The sequence below is a fragment of the Amblyomma americanum genome, chromosome 4 (assembly GCF_052857255.1).
Source record: "Amblyomma americanum isolate KBUSLIRL-KWMA chromosome 4, ASM5285725v1, whole genome shotgun sequence".
Classification (NCBI taxonomy): domain Eukaryota; kingdom Metazoa; phylum Arthropoda; class Arachnida; order Ixodida; family Ixodidae; genus Amblyomma; species Amblyomma americanum.
Genome location: NC_135500.1, coordinates 195,374,282 through 195,388,849, shown reverse-complemented (window position 1 = coordinate 195,388,849; position 14,568 = coordinate 195,374,282). Strand labels below are relative to the sequence as shown.

The following is a 14,568-nucleotide window of genomic DNA, read 5'->3' as shown; positions in this document are numbered from 1 at the left end:
GGCTGTCGATGGATTGGGCCGTTGAGCGATCGGCCGCAGCAGGCAGGAACGACGGCAGCGGAATAGAGCAATCGTTCGGCGAACGCTTGTAGCCGTGCGGGCAACTGTTTTCCACCTGAAAGACGCGCCGCGCTGCTTTCGCTCGTTGTTCCTCTGGCGCCATGGCCTGTCTCGCACGACGCTCACCCAATCCGTTTACCGGGGAGCGCAGGGCGCGCACAGAGGTTTTCATTGGGCGCTGTAGGTGGAAATGGGCCAAGCCGTGCAGAGTCCTGGCACAGTGTGTAGCAGAGTGTTAGGGTTTGATTAGACTATTTCGCAACTAATTTATTATAAGACGCTTACGGTTAAAAAAATGTGGGAGGGACTCCTTACCCTGTGGGAGAAGACGTGTGCGCTTTCACACTGCAGGGAGCTGTGAGCAGTTATATCAAGCCAATCTATTAGAGACGTTTCCTTTCTTAGTTGTTCCTTCGCAACCAACATCGCGAAGCTATGAAGAAAACTGCAGTAGTGTATAAATAATTGTTGTAGGCGTTGTAATGTCCGTTATGCGCACGTATTTAGCCTAAGCAAAGGCTCGAGGACCCGCGAGCATAAAGCCTTGTCTCGAAATGTGAATTACTCAATCTTTAACGCGACAGCGTTGAAGTCCTCGCTGTCCGGAAAATCCGGTGTCCGTGTTGTCGGTGTCGTGAGCGAAAAATCGCGAGCATGACTCTGGCAGGTGGTCCCCAGAGAGCAACTTCAGGTGGGCCACCTAGGTCACGTGACCTTGCTGCGTCATCACAACCTGCCCGCCGGATAATGAGCAAACTGCCAACAGTAGCAGGTCGAAGCAGTTTAAATTAATGATTGGTCGCTCGGGAAGAGCAATCTGGGCCGCACAAGGCCCACCGCTGGGAGCACCTGCAGCTATCGCAGGGCAGTGACACATTGCTTAACCGCTGCACCACTGCTCCAGGTGTGGTATGAGAAGAGATCTACGAATGCAAAGTAGAGAATGACCTTCTGCATATATGGGAATTAACTCGTTACTATATGGCATCATACCCTTAATGCGGAGCTTAAGTGTTCCCTCCATTCTTCTTTCTTTTTTCAAACTGTTGTTGTGATCTGGCCCGCAAACATATGGGGCGACCACATGCTCCACCCCTGTTGCACCAATTCATCCCTGCGCCTGAACACCGCTGTCAACCACCCGCAGGCGCTGCCCGAGTCCGAGGTGGTGTTGCTGCGCGTGGCGCAGCGCGACCGGCGCTACAACGGCGGCCAGCTGCTGTTCGGGCCCGACCGGTTCCTGTACGTGACCACGGGGGACGACGCCAGCAACGCGAGCCACCGCTTTGACCTGTGAGTAGAGCTGCCCTCCCCAGCGCCCTGCTCGGTCACACGTCGTCACTCGGTTGAGAGGCGCAAATCTGGCGCGTAATCCGCCCTTTCGTCAACCATGCGGGAAGGCCGGGTATTTCATTCGGGCAGGATGGGTATTCTCTTTGGGCTCTATGGCATAGGCCGCAGACCGCGCTCTTGGGCACGTTTTGGGTATACAGCTGTCGTAAGCATAGAGAGCTTTATTTTTCCAGCTCAAGTATACGAGCCCGCCCAGCCCGTTTGACGGACAGCATCCAGTGGCGGGAGTGGCAGTATAGGGCCCCGTGAGAGAAATTCACATGTGGGATGGACACCTCGAACGCCTGGACCAGGGGTGGATTTATGGGTTATTCTTGGAGGGAGAGCTGAAATATTTGCTGTGAGCTCTTGGGATTTTTTCTTCCAACAAATGTAGTTTAGCCTGGTTTGCCCGTGCGAAATTTCTTGCTCTAATTAGGCTATAGGCTAGTTTATACCTCGCTACGTCTGTTGTCTAGCTCTGACTGTCTCTTTGCGCGCCTTGCTGATGATCGAAGACTGACTCGCTAACGCAAATCTAGTCAGGTTAGCGTAATAGACACTGTAGCCGTGCAAAACAAGGGAAGTGCTGCCATGAAAGAGAACTCGAGTTTAGTGGAAGTAGAATGCATTGCACAGAGAGTAAGGCAGGGTTGTCCAGTGCATTTAATGGAGGAGCGTTGCCATCAACTACGTGAGAGTGTAGTGCAAAGCAGTGACGAAGCTTCAGGTTCGTTAGAACGTTCCAAGATGACTTCGGTGACACGCGTGAGCATGAGCAGCTACACATCAATGAAACGGAATGACCTGCAGTGCTATCGCGAGATCTTTCACATCTAAGCGTTTCAGGCTTCAATACACTCTTGGCTTTCATGGTACCTCCCTAAGTCTGTGCCATTTAACGAGGGTTCGAACACCATATCATAGCACGTAGTGCTGTACAGTCCAACAATCAATTGTACCCTTGCACTGGCTGGTACTCGTCGGCGTCAGGAACGTGCTAACGACCTCTTACAATAAGTGACAGTTGTGAAATACAACATTGTGTTACCGCAAGTCTCGAACTCTGGAAAAGCGCTGAACGTGCAGACACACGATTAACTTCAGCGGCGGTTATGACAAGCACAGAGCACAGGAAACAATGTCACACGCGTTACCCGTGACGCATCGAGCCGGCGCGGTCTCAGACAAAGGTGCCCGGAAAGGAGAAATGAATCGACTGGCATCTGACCTAAACTTCTGGGTTAAGCATCCATTGTGCGGCTTTAGAAAGCGATGGCCTCTGTTTCACGTTGCTTAGCACAGGCAGTTCAGGTGCTCTGACGTACTAATAAAAACGTTAGAGATCACTGCGGCTACCCGCATTGGAGGAATGGGAAAGCATTGACGCCTCCTCGACACTCGTCGCCTCCCTTTTCCCCTCTCTGAGTCCATTGACGCTTGCTTCTAATTAATTAACTAATTAATCTATGTCAATCAAACTTTTTGTTCGATTAATATCACTCATCAAACGCGTTTTAATCCACTTCAAACTATATGTTCACTTCTTTGCCTATTTTCCCACTATTTTGCCATCCACGGCTGTTTTCCCGTCCACTCACTATATCGACGTCCGCGCTTCTTGGACATTTTTCGACATTATTGGCTCTGACTAATTAACTAATCATCCTATTGACATCCAATTATGCGCGCATCATCCTCACGTCGTCCTCTATCGATCACAACCATTCGTTTGATGCTATCTCTTCTGAGAACGTCACAATCGCTGCGGACACGTTTTGGTGACACGCTTTGGCGAGACAAGGCCGTCGACACAGCCCAGAAATGCTTTTGCATAAAAAAAAAAGTCGGTTCGCTCAAAGAGGCTTAGACACACGTAACTTCCATGCCACTGGCGCATCGTCACAGTGGCAGACAAACACTCCGCGGCGTTGAAGCCCGTCGATGCACGCCTGACGAAGAGCAGTCATTTTTAAACGCAAGAACGAGCATTTCTCACGAAGGAGAGCGCACCGTGGGCAATGCAGGCACTTACGCAAAAAAAAGGTGGTAGGGTTTTAACCTAGTTAAAACGAGCATACGTGCGAAAGCATGTATTCATCCCTCGGCTCTTCCCTCTGGCATCTGCACGTGCACGCAACCGCGCTTTCCGCTCTTCATATTCACGCCCTCTCTCCACAAGGCGGCAGCTGGCGCGATACCCTTCTCTCATTGGCTACAGCTGGCGCGACGCTCCTCCGAACTCACCCGAGCTTACCCGAGTCACTCCGAGGCTTCACACAAGCATCTTGGTTGGGTTTGACCCCGTTGAGAAGTGCTTTCGCATTAAAGATACGTGACCGGGTTGAGCTATCTCTTTTAGAGAACCTGATGTGAAATAAGCCACGAATGTGAGCCGACCAGCAGAAGCAGCTCTCTGTAAGTAAGAGGCGCAGCAAGTGAGCCATGTATTCTGCCGCGAGCATGGAGTCCAGAGTTTGTTAAACCGGGTAGCACATACAACGAATCGATTAGTAGGACGCACTGTATAGGAGGAAAGGAAAAGATAGAGATAGTCAAGAAACGGAGGCCAGTATAGTCACAGTAAGAAAAATATAGGGCGGCATTCAGAGTTTCTGTTCAGAAAATGGCTGTCGATACTGGAACAAAGGTTTGCAGAATTGGTCATTCTATAGCCTTTACATTCATAGATCCCTGGGAGTCCTCATGCCACTACTCCTGGCGCAGTGGTGCAGCGGTTAAGCGATGCGCCACTGCCCTCTGCGATGGCAGGTGCTCCCAGTGGTGGGCCTTGTGCGGCCCGGGTTGATCTTCCCGAGCGACCAATCGGTAAATCTAACTGCCACCTTCCACGGTGGGAAGTTTGCACACTATCTGGTGGGCAGGTTGTGATGACTCTGCAAAGTCACGTGACCTAGGTGGCACACTTGCCTCCTAGGCTCATCTCTGGGGACCACCTGCCAGAGCCATGCCAGTGACACCGACGACACCGGATTTTCTGCGTAACGGGGCCTTTATGGCTATCGCGTTAATATTCAGGGGCTTTGGGTGGTCCTACGCGTTCGCAGTGGTGGGCATGCTGGTATAAGCAAGCTACCGATATCAGCGCTTTGCATCGTGGCATAAAGCAAAAATTGTGCAATAAGGTAACTTGGCTCTGCTATACTGTATAAGAGAGCTCGAAATTCCTTACATGGTAGTGGAGTCGCAATTTTCTTTCTCATTTTTCGTGTCATTTTACTGTGCTCATTTCTGCCATTGAATGTAGCCTGCGTTTTCGCGATGCGCTAGCTAACTTTGTGCATTCAGGAGAAATTTGAACGTGTGTTCCAATAGTATTCACTGTGTTGTATTCATTGTTTTCCTCTATGCCTCTGGTCCCGAGGGAACAATAAATAAAGTAAGGTAAAGTAAAATAAGGCGTTTGAACAACCCTTTGGAACAACAGTCGCGTTGTGCTGTGGGAAAGCTCTCAGTTCATGCTGAAGTTAGACGAGGAAGGGAAGCGATGCTAGCCCATGCATAGTGACACCATGGGTGAGAGTGTGGGTGCGTTGCTCCCTTTACACCCTTTCCGACTCTATTAGCCTTTTAGCTCGAGCTGAGAAGTTGTTTGAGGCAACGCAGCCAGCATGCACGATCTATTTTTCAATCAGAATTGATTCTCGAGTGAGCTCTGAGCCGACTGCATGCTTGGCAGAGATCCTTGCAGATTTGCCGTCAGCGAACTGTTCTTTCGGCGATCTCACGCACGGTTGGCGCTTGTGAGTAAATAAGGAAACAGGCGCTCTTTCGGCCAAAATATTCGTGCGACGTACTCAGAGGGTTGCAGGGGATGAAAGTTAGTTTCGAGATTATCCGCATGCATTATTTAGGCCGCGTGAGAGGTCGTTCCTGCCTCTCTTGATGGGGCTGCCCGAGTCTTGCTGGAATACGCGATAACTCAGGACTGGGATTGTCGTCCAGCCATTCCTATTTTCGGATGTTTCTGACTACCGTCGACGGGTGCAGGAGGTGAGATTACCATTTCTTCAAATAATTATTATTCTTTTTTTTTTCACAGTTGGCAAGCGTTTACAGGCCCTTTATAAAAGGCGTGCGTTGCCGAACGGTACTTGGGAGTATGGTAGAGGAAGGAAGCAGTAGCGGTTTTTCTCGTGTAAAGGAAAGAAGGAGAGCCGCGAGGACATATGTATGGCTTGGAGGACTGGTTCATATTTTTCTTGCCCTTTTACTGTTTCAAGGAGGCACAAACACAAAATTTCGAACGCAAACAAACGATATTTATGTCATGCGTGTAAGGAGAGGCCTCCAAGCAAGTTTCGGACGCAGGCGTTGAGCGGAGCATAATTTAATATGTCTTTGAATATTGTCCGAGAAGCCTATCGGCATTTCCACCCGCCTCGAGTGACACCGGGGTGCACTTGCCCCAATTACTGTGACGTCACAGAACCCAGTGGTTATTCAGAGGAACTGCCAGTGTTTGCCTGCGTTGGCGAAGTCGTCAGCAATGTTGTAGCCCAGGTTAGCCGGCCGACCGTAACATCAAAGCGTACTAATCCGCTGATGCCTGCCGAGAAGGAAACTTCCGTTATAAAATCCTTTGTAATCGATTATAACGGTGCGCAATGGTGTCTTGAGCTCATTTTTATGATTACTAGGCACGTATATGGGCCTCTTTCAATGCGAAAAACGGACACTCAAAATCTTTGTCTGCACTCCTTAAAGCCAGCAGCAAATAAAACCACAATAAATAAATAAATAAATAAATAAATAAATAAATAAATAAATAAATAAATAAATAAATAAATAAATAAATAAATAAATAAATAAATAAATAAATAAATAAATAAATAAATAAATAAATAAATAAATAAATAAATAAATAAATAAATAAATAAATAAATAAATCGGTCGGTCGGTCGGTCGGTCGGTCAAGCTCTGTAGCCCTATTTAACGTACGCAAGAGCAACCACGTCCGCCTACCACTGCAGCATGCATGAAGTATTAAAAATATTATATAAATATTTCAGACAGTAGCAGATCATAATTATAACAAGAAATATTGCAACAGAAACATAGACGATCTTGTTGAAAAAAATGTACCCGAACGCATTCAATACAAGTCAATTGTTGTTGATTAATAACGGTAATAAGTCGTTACTGCAAACAAAGCAATCCACCGACTTGTCAGGTCAGTCCAAACCGCAGTCAGTGATAATGGGGGAAATATTGCCCGAGCAAGTCGTCCGACTTTTCTGCAGAGCATCCTGGCTAGGCAGGAACATTGCTTTAGCCTTTGAACGTTGCTTTAAGGTTCGAGAATAAAATAACCTCTCGATAATTCGAACTATAGGAGACTGAAATTTGTTCGAAATATGCGGAGTTCGAATTAACAGCAGCCTTTTGAAGGTGCGTAACGTTGAGGGACCAAAGCGTCAATTCGAGCAAATCAGATATTCGAATCAAGCGAGTTCAAAATAAAGAGATTTCGCTTACTTAGCTCTATATCAGTAGTTCCTTGCAGCGCTACCAAAGCTGCGATTAGTGCAGATGCAACATTCTGGCGCTGCACACATCACTACCAATTTCTTTACTCAGTCGGCCCACACTTCAGATCAAGACTCCCACCCAGAATTCCTCGCCATCTGGAAACACTTTATCACTGACTTCACCTGAACGCTGCATATACAAACGACTTGCGATACCGTTTCGGTCAAATGAACAGTGCGCTTTCTGTCAACTGCGGTTCCATCGAATCTGGAACATATCCTGCTTGAGTGCGCTGCATATTCTGAGGAGCGTGCGTACTATGAACAGCGCGTGGCAACGCTCTCCCCTGTGCCTCTAACCATGGACAGTGTTTTAGGCCCCTTAGCCAGCCCTAGGCAACAGAGACATGCAATGAACTTTTTTTTTTGCGGATTTAAAGGACATTGGACATCTTTGAAAAGCTCTAATTTCACCTCGCATGCTGCTTTCATGCATTCTTCTCGCAGTGAACCTTGTCAGCCCATTTATCAGACTATGCACTTCATCATTTCGCATGGTACATCATTTCTCGCCGGTGCCCGTGAGTAGGCATTTAATGGCCGCATTTTAGGCTCCCCCCCCCCCCCTTTTTTTTCGTTCTTTAATGTAACCTTTCCCACAACACTCTCCTTCCGTCTCTATCTCCCAAATTCCCTTCCCCACGCAGAGTAGCATGATGGAGTATTAGCGTACGCTCGCTTTATGAGCGTTATTTCGTGAGTCTAACGTGCTTGGCTCCTGCCCACGCTAAAAAAAAATCGTTTCCAAAATGGCGGTGCCCTTCGCGAAGCAGGACCCCTCGCTTCGGACCGGTCTCGTCGTTGGTAGCGCCGTTTTCGCTACGTTCATTGACCACACATGGTACACCGGACTTTCGCTACGTCTTATCTCGCCTGTGACAAAGCGTATGTGCGATATATTTGCTTAGTTTTTTTTATTTAGAGGAACAATTCTGCCGCATCTATATATGCATTATTGCTCCAGACCATTTCTATACGGGTTTAAAAGAGGCAGCCACAATACGCCTGAGTCGGAAAGAAAATAGCAAAGAAAAAAAAACAAAGAGAAAAAGGTTGTGCAAAAATGGCACGTACGCATGCTCAGCGCACGATGACTCATGTGTGACTCACCAAGCGCCGGGCACGCGTAAGTGCCAATTTCGCGCAACCTCTTTCAGATTTTTTTTCCTTGCTCTCAGACCCAGCAATTCTGGACAACTGCATTCTTTAACGGGAAAGAGCTTATGAACGCAATTTTTTTATCAGTCAATATCAATCAGATATCAATCAATATATTAGCAGAGCTCCCCCGAGCGGGCTTGCTTTTTGTTGCTACTAGCTTTTTTTGCTATCATCAAAAGCGTTCCCGTTTGGTTTTTTATGGCAGTCTTTCACTGCTCGATGCGAGCGAGGGAAAAACTTTAAAAGAAAGATTATGCAGGCATCGGGAAAATGGGCCATTACCTTCAATATTTCTACAACAGTTCCTTACAATATTACCGTATTCAAAACTTTTGTCCAAGAATTCTGGACATGTTTCTTTCTGACTCAGGCGCACTGTAACTGCCTTTTTCTAACCCCTATAAATTCTGGTCGGGAACAATCAAGTGCCACTTTGATGAAGACTGGCCCCCGGCCGAAACGTAGGTCAGTAAACGCTTGTTATGTTTCAAAGCGCGTGTTAATCTACTTTATAAATATAAATACCAGGTGTTTCAATTAAGCCCGCCACTATTATTTAAATATAGGGTTTTGGATGTACGGATAAGCTTTTGCTGCATCCCAACAAACACAAAACCTCCTCAAAATCTCCCAAATATAGCCCATCAGGACATTTGGAATCTCCCCAGGAGGTGCTCATTTTCCCCGAACACGTCCAAAAAACGTCCCCACAACTAGCCGTGTCCAAAAAGTTGTGCGTCCCAGGGAAAGCCCCAAAAGGTTAATGCTCGATTTCTCGGCTCTGGCTCAATAAAATTATTTCCTCTTTTTCATGCAGACTTCAGGCATCTAAGCGCACATATGTGACAAATTTCCGGCACATGCTTACGTTACAGGTGGTGTAATACATCTGTCCACTCGCGTGAATGCATGCTGGCTCGGCGATTCGGACTTACCTGTTTACATGAAATGTGCTTTAACAAGGTGAAAAGTTGGGCTGGTTGGTGCATGATCTCGTGACGGGAGCAGCGCAGCACGAGACAAAGAGAGAGGCAGGACACGACGCTGACTAACAGCCAGATTTTTAATGCACATTCGTGGAATATAGGCATCTCGCGTATAAGAAGGAAAGGAAAGAAGCATGAAAAACGTATAAGATGTACACGTGGTAACAGATTATAGGACAACGCACGCAGATAATCAATTTCGCTGTCACGAAACGCTGACGCATACGTCGCTCTTTTGTCGGATGTTGAAGGCTTCTTCAATCTCCCTGGTCCGTTGATCAAAATATGACGTGATGACCATTGTGTTGCTAAGCTGCGGATCACATTCATGCCCTCTGCAATGCTTTGCTAATTCACTGCTGATGGCGCCCTTTAGGGATATTTTGTGCTCTCGAAGCCGTTCATTCAAACAGCGCCCTGTTTGACCAATGTAGGTGCGTCCGCATGACAGAGGTATTTCATAAACCCCGCTTTTCACACATTTTTCTTGCATTGATTTTTTCTTTGCTCGCTGTTGACTTTGGCGCACAGGCTTCTTAACTTGTTGGGTGCTGACATGAGCACTTTTACACTAGCTCTTGCGCCTACCTTTTTGAGACTGTGGGAAATGCCATTAATGTAAGGAATGACCGCGTACGGCTTCCTTTCTTCTGATGTGGTTGTGACATATTTTCTGCCTCTAAGTGCTTGCAGAACGAATCCCTTCTGCGACACTGGATAGCAGTCTCGTCGGGTAATCTGCTGCTTTCAGCCGACGGTTCTGGGTGTCAAAACTGCCTTGAACCTCATGATGACAGGGTCTCGTCAACGCGGCTCTCATTGCTGTTTTTTTCTACTTCCTGCTTGATGACATTGGAGTGCGCAGATGTGTAAGGGAGCAGTCCCTTCTAGCTTCGTGGTCCGTACCGCCAGCATACGTGAGCGCCTAGAAAGGCTAGCGTCAAGTCAAGAAATTGCATAACGTTGTTTTCTGGGAGTTCACTTGTTATTTCTAGTCCTAGTTCGTCTAGTCCTTAGCAAAAGCAGCAATGAGAGCCGCATTGTCGAGATCTTCATCTGGCGCACGTGCATGCTGCACGTGCGCCTGCAGCATCGGGACCTATCAGCGCGTGCTCACCGGCGGTGGGCGGTCTTCCGGTACTCCGGTAAAGGTAACGGTAGCGCGGCGGTACACGGTGGCGAGGAGCACCGCAGCAGGGGCGGGGCAGAGATTGTCGCGCAGCACGTGCGTCATGGAATGACGCGATTCGATTGACGTCGTCGCCTTGCGCTCTCCCGCAGGCGCGGGCTTTTCGAATGGCGCGAGAATCGGCCCAAATTACTTGAGCAACACACTGTGAAAAAGCGAGGGCGGTAATCGCGCTTTCGAAATTCTGAAAACTGGCATGGCAATTATACTATCGGCGTGCTACAAATCTGTAAGTGCATTTGGGCGCCTATCTCTAATAATTAAAAAGTTAACTATTATAACTTAGTTAATCACTTTTTATTTTACATGATTGGCCTGTTTTCTGATCTCCACCAAGACTGGTATTGCTATGCCACAAAAAGCTTTTCTGTACCTCTAAAACTCCATTCTTTAAAATTAGTGGCCGGCTTCTCAGAAACGCCTGGTATACGCCGGATGTTCCAGCTAACCCTTCCAGAGGCCATTTTTTGTTTCCATAAAAAAAATCCACATAAGTAGTATATTCAGGCCAATTAAAAAATACAATATTTTTAGTTTTCCTGCGCGAAATAATGGTGGTTAGCCTTTTGCAGGGATGTGCAAAATTTCGCAGATAGTATCATAACTGATGGATATACGAGCACCGTTGAAATGCTGAGTCTTATCAGTTAAACACCCGAAGAATATTGGAAGTAATTTCTGTTTTGAAGGTGCACATTGCGCCTGAAATAGAGAAAAATGATGTTACTGCGTGGTGGCAGAATCTCTTTGCACAGAAATGACAGACGACGCGCTACCCTGCTCAATGTTTCCCGAGATATTATTTACTGCGTTCCCTATATTGCACGAAAAAAAAAGAAACCTTATTCGTGACATGAAAGGTGCGAAATTTACGTGAAAGAAATAAATCACAGCTCGATGCAGCACGCTCTCAGAAAACGCCGCGAATCCGGTTTGTATGCAAAATTATCTACATAGTGTGTCAAAGGGCTAAGATGTTCGGCAAAAAATGGGCTTTTTCAATTAGAAGAGCGCATTTTTCGGCATAGCATAGTCAGCAGTGTAGTGCATCAGAATACAGCTAAGACATGCTGACTCATATTTAATAGTGAACTTTTTAACTATTACTGTTAGCCCACCGACACCGCGACCCAACATATTTTGGCTATTTCAACAGTTACGCGAACAGGAGGGGATGCTTTGCCTGCAAGTTTCTCTAATAAAGCGCGTGTATTTTGGCGCGATGTAGCCAGAATATTATGAACGGTTCTCCACAACCTGATTGACGCTACGAATGCTTGTATTGTATGTCGAGTATACTCTGTCCAGAAACCATGGCGCCTGGTCCCCAGCCTGCTGTGATTATATTGGCAATTGTGTTAGTAAATGCCTTGTATCTAATAAACGGTTAAAGGTGCACTCAAGAGGAATCTGAACTCGTCTTTTTACCGCGGGAACTCTATCTACACGTTTCGGGCATTCTTAGAAACTTCGAATTATTGTCCTATGCGGCCGATTTCCCTAAATAAATCGGATAAAACGACCCGGCTCCCGCCTTTTTTTTTTAACTCAACGCGGTAGGTAGGCAGACTCATCCAACGCGTGGAGGGCCTTTCAGCCAGTCCAGTGGCGACTTTGCCGTCGCTTTTATTTTGTTTTTTTTAGGTTTCACTGAATAAACAGTTTCAGTCACAGACAATATAGCCGCGAATTAGTCCCAAGGAAATGAAAATACACGTGGGCAATTTGATTTACGTATCACTCCGCCGATGGCAGAGCGGCAAGCCGCCACGGGACTGGCTGACGCGTTGGTTGACTCCTCCTACCTACCGCGTTGAGTAAAAATAAGGCGAGAGCCGGGACGTTTAATCCGATGTAATTAGGGCAATCGGCCACATAGGACAACAATTCGAAGTTTCTAAGAATGCCCGGAACGTGTAGATAGAGTTCCCGCGGTAAAAAGACGAGTTCATATTCCTCTTTAGTGCACCTTTAAATTCATCGATAGTTTGTAACGTCTCTGACCTCGCTCTTTTTGTGGACTAATATTCTTTTACTATCTTTCCGTGTTCATTGCTGACACACTTGAAGTCACGAGGCGCTTCATTACAAGGTCGAAAGCTTTCCGATTGCAGTATATATGCCGCCTTTCGGGCTTGTAGAAACTGTTTCATTTTTCGGGCGTGTAAGCAACTAAGGACACCAAGCGAAAAACACTCGGTTAACGTGGTCAGCATGTCAAATGTCCTTCTTTTGCCGTTACCCCCAACTTCATTTCTTGCACTCTTTTTTGTTGCTATATGGTTTCATCCGGAATGTGTGCGTGTGTGTTCTTTTAATGACATTTGAATCTCCCGCCGCAGCGACTCACTCCTGGGCAAGGTTCTCCGACTGGACGTGAGAGGGCGCCAGCGGTACGCCATTCCCGCCGACAACCCCTTTGTCGGCCTTGGACATCCGGTGCTGCCTGAAGTGTACGCCTACGGTTTCAGAAACCCGTGGAGGTGCACGGTCTACCCTTCGCAGCATACTAACGGTACGCAGAGACGCGGTTTCGTTGTGAAAACAAAGCAGGTATATGGGACAATCCATCGCTGTTATGTACGCAGAAAAGAAGGGGAAAAAAGAGATGAAAACATATTGAGCGAGTTACTCATGCTGTTGTCGTAATTTAGGGAGGGAAATAAAACCGATATTGGCCCACGCCGCCTAAAGAAGAGGTCAGCCAAGCCTGGTTACCGACACTGGCCTCGCGCTGGCCTTAAGGCGTAGGGAAGGATGTGACCTTTACCTCACAGAGCACCGATGTCCGATATCGCCTGGCGACCTTCGCCGGCCGGCTTATTGTTCTGGCCTTGCTGTACGACGACTTGGCCCGAGCTCAACTATCGTCCATGGCGAGTTCACAAGTCACGATTTGTCGACCGCAAAACTGATCGCAGATTTATGGTTGAATCGTTAATAGTGGTTATACACTCGAACCCGGATGTATCGAATTTGGAGGGGATTACGGAATCGTTCGATATACGATAAATCGATATATAAAAATGGCAATAGAAACGCTTTCGTGTACGCTGGAAGCAAGAATTTATTGCAGCCACGCTTGACGCTTTCTTCCAGTGACGTGCTGCCCGCTGGGCGTATGGGCAGCGCACCGCTCGCTAGGCGTTTCTACGCCTAACCTGCCTCCCGTCGAAGCTGAAGAGGAGGATGGTTTAATTTGAACTAACCACTGCCTATCATAAGACGCTTGACCCTGTTATCGGTGAACTATAGATACAATAATCTCATTAAAGCTAAGGTACGGTTGGTTTCGGCAGCGACTTCGGCAGCAAAGCATGCCAAGGGGGGGGGGGGGGGGGGGGGGGGGGGGGGGGCACCGCGAGGTCTTAGTTACGTTGGCTTCACCGCATCACAGAAATGCGGCTTGGAAAATGAGTACAAGAGACCGCAGGTGACCCTCAATTACTCCTCACGATCATCTCGTCACGCGATTTCACAGCGCCAGCTCTGCCAAAGGCTGCGTAGTCCATCCGTCTCTGCCCGCACATCACGTGTTCGTGCGTCACCAAATTGAGAGGCGTGCTGTCGGTCCGCGGACTGGACAACCAAGGAAGTTCAAGTGCCTCTCTACCCTCGCGGGAATTAGCGGCGGCCCGCGAAGATGCGCGCGCTAGCTCTGGCAACCACCGCTAACAATAATTTTATATATCCGGGCTCGATTGTACGTGCACGTGCCGTCACATACGTATGCAGCAGATACAACACAAGCACGTGCCTTGACTCTAGCTGCTGGCGCAACATGACTTTTACGCTGCACGTGCTAGCCACAATGGTTTTCCTGCATGTAAATGTCGATTTGAGCTTTTTACGTCCTCTGTGTGTTATGTAAGGCATCTAAAGACCGTCATATGCATGGCCTGATTAATTTACGGGAAGGGGGGTGGAGGGACATTTTCTATTAAAACCCTTACTGACCCTTCTAGCACAAATAAAGCTCTAATAAAGCATTGAACATGACATTGCATATCACACTGTACATGGGGCTCTCGCCTCAACTTCCCATGGAAGAGGTCACCATAGATTCGGCCTTCGCCCATGGGGAGCCGATAGCCTGCAGCGGTGATCTGCGGGGGCTACAAATGAGCTTGTAATGCAATCTGCAAACCATCTGCGTCTTAGCTATACTGATAGCGAAATGTTCTGCTCACAATGCGAATCCAACAGGCCGACCATATGGAAGCCCACATGCATGGTTAGCAGGGCTCTGGTCCTTGATGCCGAGAAGGACCAGAACCGCACGTGTCAA

At 47.6% G+C, this 14,568-nt stretch overlaps 1 protein-coding gene across 1 annotated transcript in view; it reads left to right on the top strand.

The window, feature by feature from the left end:
- The window catches only part of LOC144129948 (HHIP-like protein 1), a 45,819-nt gene that overhangs the window by 13,735 nt on the left and 17,516 nt on the right, over positions 1-14,568 (top strand). Inside the window, exons 2-3 of the mRNA XM_077664004.1 lie at positions 1,226-1,353; positions 12,623-12,799. Of these exons, the coding sequence (XP_077520130.1) occupies positions 1,226-1,353; positions 12,623-12,799 (305 nt within the window). The remainder of the gene's footprint in view (positions 1-1,225; positions 1,354-12,622; positions 12,800-14,568) is intronic.